Source organism: Anas acuta, chromosome W (genome assembly GCF_963932015.1).
Source record: "Anas acuta chromosome W, bAnaAcu1.1, whole genome shotgun sequence".
Lineage (NCBI taxonomy): Eukaryota > Metazoa > Chordata > Aves > Anseriformes > Anatidae > Anas > Anas acuta.
In genome coordinates, this window is record NC_089016.1 from 5,043,080 (window position 1) to 5,049,079 (window position 6,000).

The 6,000-nt window shown below is 48.8% G+C and overlaps 1 protein-coding gene across 1 annotated transcript; it reads right to left on the reverse strand.

Moving 5' to 3' along the window:
• Nucleotides 1-2,527: 2,527 nt before the first annotated feature.
• Nucleotides 2,528-3,460, reverse strand: LOC137847291 (olfactory receptor 14C36-like). Its single transcript, XM_068665580.1, has one exon. The coding sequence runs from the start codon at nucleotides 3,458-3,460 to the stop codon at nucleotides 2,528-2,530; it is 933 nt and encodes a 310-aa protein (XP_068521681.1).
• Nucleotides 3,461-6,000: the final 2,540 nt, after the last annotated feature.

Genomic DNA, 6,000 nt, shown 5'->3' on the forward strand with positions numbered 1-6,000 from the left:
GCTAGTCATTCCATCATAGAAGGCTATCAAATTGGTAAAGCATGGTTTCCCTTGGTGAACCTATGCTGACTACTCCTGATGACCTTCTTCTCCTCCATGTACTTGGAGATGACCACCAGGATGAGCTGTTCCATTGCCTTTCCAGGGATGGAGGTGATGCTGACTGGCCTGTGTGGGAAAGGAATTTGCAGGTGGCTTTGTGCTGTTTCACATGTCCCTGAATCAGAGATAATGAGGAAACAAGCAGTAGAAACAAAAACTTGAGCAAGGTCGAGATAAAGTAAATTGGCTACAGTGTTAAAGATGAGCTTTGGGCAGTGGCTAGTTGCTGGCTGACTCGAGGTGCGTGTCTGAAGGTCTCTAACCAATTGTATGACAGATTCAGGTGCGTGGGCTAAGGGGAGAGTATATATTCATTATATATACATTACATATATTATATATATTATATATATATTATTTATTTATATTATATATTATATAATATATACGATATATATTATATATATTAATTATATTATACATATTCAGTGCTTGTGCTACGGGGAAAGTATATATTGTAGTGAAAAAGGGCAATAAATGTCTCCTGTTAAAGAGCCATCAGGAGTCTGTGTCTTTCATCCCTTCAGGCCTGTAGTTGCCTGGGTCCTCCTTCTTGCCCTTTTTGAAGACCAGCATGACATGAGGTTTCTTCCAGTCTTCAGGCACCTCTCCTGTTCTCCGTGACCTTACAAAGATGATGGAGATTGGTCTAGCAGTAACATCCACCAGCTCCCTCAGCACTTATGGATGTATGCATCAGGGTCCATGGATTTCTGGTGTCAAGTTTGCATAAAAGATCTCTGACCCGATCGTCTTCAACCAAGGGAAAGTCCTCATTTCTCCAGATTTCCTCCCTTGTCCTGAAGGTCAGAGATTCCAGAGGGCTGGTCTTAGCAGTGAAGACTGAAGCAAAGAAGGCATTCAGTAATTCTGCCTTCTCTGTATCCTTTGTCACCAGGGCACCCACCTCATTAAGCAGTGGGACCACATTTTCCTTCATCTTCTTTCTGTTCTTGATATATTTGAAAAAGCTCTTTTTGTTGTCCTTGACACCCCTTGCAAGATTTAACTCCAAATGGGCCTTGGATTTCCGTCACTTCCCTACATCCTCGGACAGTGTCCCTATATTCTTCCCAAGTGGCTTGTCCCCTTTTCCACATTATGTACATGTCTTTCTTCCATTTCAGTCATTCCAGGATCTCCTTGATCATACAAGCAGGTCTCCTGCTCCCTTTGTCTGACTTTTTGCTCACAGGAATACATAGCTCTTGACCTTGGAGGACTTGGAGGTCAGTGTGCTATTGCTGCCGGTGCACCGTTGTGGCAGCTGTCGACACCTGCTCTTCTTTGGCTCTCAGCAGCCCCACAACAGAAGGGTCCTGTGCGAGACCAGGCAAGGTAGACAACTATTTGGCGTTCTCTGTATTCAAGGCCATTATGCCAACAGCCCACTCGTACCCATTTGTTTAGTTGTTTGCCCTTGGAAAAACCCAGAAACACAGTCTGGAGGCATGTCATTAGGGTTACCCCTTGATGTTCAAATTACTCAAGAGCTATCATGACTGGCCTGGAATGGGGCCAGAAAGAAAGAAAGGGTGAAGTGCCATGCCTTGTTCCCTCCACCAGGTGGATTCATGAGTAGTGTACCAGTAGCACCTCAAATAATGTTAATTGTGCAGATTTGGGGAAAGCATCACAAGCCCATATTTGCTTTCCTAGCGGCAATTTGGTGTTTTTTTTTTTTTTTTTTTTTTTTTTTTTTTTTTTTTTAATATGTAGTTGCTTTACAGGTAGGAATTTATAGCAATTTGTAATAAAGACATTCATTAAAACAAAGCAATGAGGTACCCATGTCCTTTTGTACTATGGAATCCTACCAACCTACTGCTGCGATCCATGCGTGGGCTGATCCCCATAGGTCCTCACCATTGATACTGTGATGCCCCTTGGAGTGGTCCTCAGAGCTGCAGGAGCAACCACAGACCTGGGGCTTGGTGACGGCCCTTTGCTGCAGAGAACAGACCCAACCACAGGGGCTGGACCATTCAGATGCCTGAGTGACATGAAACTGGTTTTTTTTTTTTCTGCTCAGTTCTGCTGCTCCCTCGCACACAGCTAGGCCTGTGGCTCATCTCCCAGTAGAGAAGTAGGAGGGAAATCTCCACTGGTGCCCAAGTAAGGGAGAAATACTCCACCTGTGGAAGGGCAAGGATGGTGGGGAGGTGGCACAGGACAGGCACTGGCCTCTTTCGCCTATTCCCCACCCAAGGAGTATTCAGACCACAGGTTAGTGTCTGTACTGCCCACAGTTGCCTGCAGTCCTGTATCCTGAGATCCATCTTTTCTCCTTCTGTACGTAACACTTTTACTTTACTTCTCACAGTTTGGGGCCAGCATTGGTTGACCTGGTACCTGGCACTGAAAGGTTGTGTCTCACAACGTATTTTTTTGGTGAGCTTTTTGCATTGCAGCAGCAGAAAAGCAGCTAATTGCTTCTGGAAGACAACTGAAAGAGCTTCCTCAGTGCATGCTTGAGATCCTGGTTCCTCATGCCATAGATGAGGGGGTTCACTGCTGGAGGCAACACCGAGTATAGAACTGCCATCATCAGGTCCAGGGGTGGTGAGGAAAGGGAGGGGAGCTTCAGGTAGGCAAACAGGACAGTGCTAACAAACAAGGAGACCACGGCCAGGTGAGGGAAGCACATGGAAAAGGCTTTGTGTCGTCCCTGCTCAGAGGGCATCCTCAGCACAGCCCTGAAGATCCGCATGTAGGAGAAAACAATGAAAACAAAACAACCAATACCTAAACAGAAGCTGATTGCAGTAAGCCCAACTTCCCTGAGGTAGGCATCTGAGCAGGAGAGCTTGAGGATCTGGGGGATTTCACAGAAGAACTGGTCCATGGCATTGCCTTGGCAGAGGGGCAGGGAAAATGTACTGGCTGTGTGCAGGACAGCATTGAGAAAGCCACTGCTCCAGGCAGCTGCTGCCATCTGGGCACAAGCTCTGTTGCCCAGGAGGGTCCCATAGTGCAGGGGCTTGCAGATGGCAACGTAGCGGTCATAGGCCATGATGGTGAGAACATAAAATTCTGATGCAATCAAGAAGACAAATAGAAAGACCTGAGCAGCACACCCTTGATAGGAAATGGCCCTGGTGTCCCAGAGGGCATTGGCCATGGCTTTGGGGACAGTGGTGGAGATGCAGCCCAGGTCGAGGAGGGCGAGGTTGAGGAGGAAGAAGTACATGGGGGTGTGGAGGCGGTGGTCGCAGGCTACGGCAGTGAGGATGAGGCCGTTGCCCAGGAGGGCAGCCAGGTAGATGCCCAGGAAGAGCGCGAAGTGCAGGAGCTGCAGCTCGCGTGTGTCTGCAAATGGCAGGAGGAGGAACTCGGTGATGGAGCTGCTGTTGGACATCTGCTTTTTTGGGGGATGTGGTCCTGCACATAGAAGAGAAAGAACAGTAATAATTTACAACAGACTTATCAGAGAAAAACTCATCCCATTTCTCGTTTAAAATCACCAAATAGTTGTCTACTCCCAGGAAGACATTTGGCAGGTCCCTTTCATAAATGCTTCCTGATGCTGCCTGTGGGTATCCCTGGGAGCAGGGGACTCCTCTGTTGGCAATGGAAGAGTTATGCCCTATAGCCAGAGGTAAAGAGGAACATTGGGTAATCTCAGACTCACTTCACTCCTGATATCAAAGAACTTTGCCCCAGTGTTGCTCCCAGGTCACCCAACTTCAGGGCAGATATACATATGTGTATTTTTCTTTTATGGAGTCAGATTTTTTGTTGTTGCTAGCCTACCACACTTGATGAGTTTTTCTAAAACAGAAATCCTGGGCATTTTTTCTGCAGCTGAAGGGAAACTTTGTGGATCATTAGAGAAAAAGGGACTGTCCCTACTGTGCAGTGTCCTTTAGTGAAGACAGATAATCTGTCCATCAGTGCTGGTCTCAGCTGCCCTCTGAGAGCTGCAAGAAAGTTATACTCATCTGAAAGTTATACTCATCTGAAAAGAACCTGAACACTGATGAGAGCAGAGGAATCCAGGCTCAAAGTGCACATCTCCAGACCCCTCACCCTGTCCCTGTACTCCCCATCGCCCAAGCACACCGAGGGCTCACTCCATGGGCATGTGAAACCCCCATCTCCAGCCAGCCTGGAAACAAGAACAGCAGCAGCATGGCCAGGTGGAGAAGCCAGGAGGAATGGCACCGTGCTGCTGCCAGGGGAGGCAAAGCCAGGGAGGGACAGACGGATACTCAGCAGAGCCTCCTCTGCTGCAATCCTGCCTCATTTCAAATACTGTATGCTCCGCTCTGGCCTGCAGACACCTCCCAAAGACAGGGCAAGAGTATTTGCAGCTTCTAAAGATCTGCTTGGATAAAACCTGATGAGACCACAAATCTGATGTTTGTGCAGTCCATGGGCTGAGTTGTGGGAAGGTACTTCACAAACTTAATCACTGACATATCGATCTCTCAGTACAATGTTCTAGGAGGCTCAGTCTCCTGAACAACCCTGACAATCAGTTACCACTGCCTCCTCTCCACAGCAGGAATCTGAAAGCACAGACTGCAGAAAAAGCCCTTCAGGTAAACCAAGCCTTGGTCTTCCTTTTGAGAACTCCAATTGTAAATGCCATTCTCTAAAGCATCTTCTATATTTTGCTGGAGAAAGAGAGACCCATCCTGACAGATGCTGTAAGTCATCGGATGTGCCAGCTGTAGGAGACCCCTCTGGCAACTCCACCTGCATTACCCTGCTACCAGAGACTCACGGTGTCAGGAGTCTGCAGATGTGTCCTGCCACACGCTGCCCTCTCCTCTCCTCTCCTCTCCTCTCCTCTCCTCTCCTCTCCTCTCCTCTCCTCTCCTCTCCTCTCCTCTCCTCTCCTCTCCTCTCCTCTCCTCTCCTCTCCTCTCCTCTCCTCTCCTCTCCTCTCCTCTCCTCTCCTCTCCTCTCCTCTCCTCTCCTCTCCTCTCCTCTCCTCTCCTCTCCTCTCCTCTCCTCTCCTCTCCTCTCCTCTCCTCTCCTCTCCTCTCCTCTCCTCTCCTCTCCTCTCCTCTCCTCATGCCACCTGCAGTCAGAGCCGCCAGCCCTGCTGTGCTGTGCAGAGGAGCTGCTCCTGGGCAGAGCTCTGCAGTGCTGCCTGTTTGCCAGGAGCTCCCCTTGGGCCCAGGAGCCCAGCCCAGCTCAGCAGCACAGCATCTGACCATGGCATCACTTGCTCTGTGCCATTGGGCTCCCTCCAGGTGTCCCAAAGGCCTCAGGGCTGACAGCTCCTGAAGTCATCGGGGTCTCTCCTGGGGTGTGGTGTTTGAAGCAGACTGAAGTCAGCAGCGACTGCTCCTTGCCGAACATGGGAGAGACTGATGTTAGAAGAGTGATTTGTGCTATTGATGTGCAGTTGTCAATATGTTGTGGTTTAACACAGCTGGCAGCTGAGCACCACACAGCTGTTAGCTCACTGCCCCTACAGCTCCACACCTGTAAAGCTCATGGGTTGAGATGAAGACAGTTTAAAAGGACAGAAAAGGAAGAGATTAATAATAATAATAACAGCAACAATAACAACAATAATAATTAGGTGTACAAAGCAAGTGATGCACAATACAATTGCTCACCACCCAATGATCGATGCCCAGCCTGTCCTCGATCAGCGGTCCCCCCAGCCCTGGCCAGCCTGCATGGCAATCAAGTGTTGCGGTCCCTTGACATTTGTTTTAGGGTAAAACCAGCTTTCAGAAGGATTTGGATTCTTTCCTTCCCTTTCTCAAATACTTCTGCTCTGTTGCCCCACATGATGATGTCACCAAGGTATTGCAGGTGTTCAGGAGCTTCCCCCATTGCAGGGCAGTCTGGGTCAGTCCATGCTAAATGGTAGGGCCAATTGCTTTGTCAATCACCCCTTCCCTAGAGGGGGATCCCAGCTGCTTGGCTTCTCTG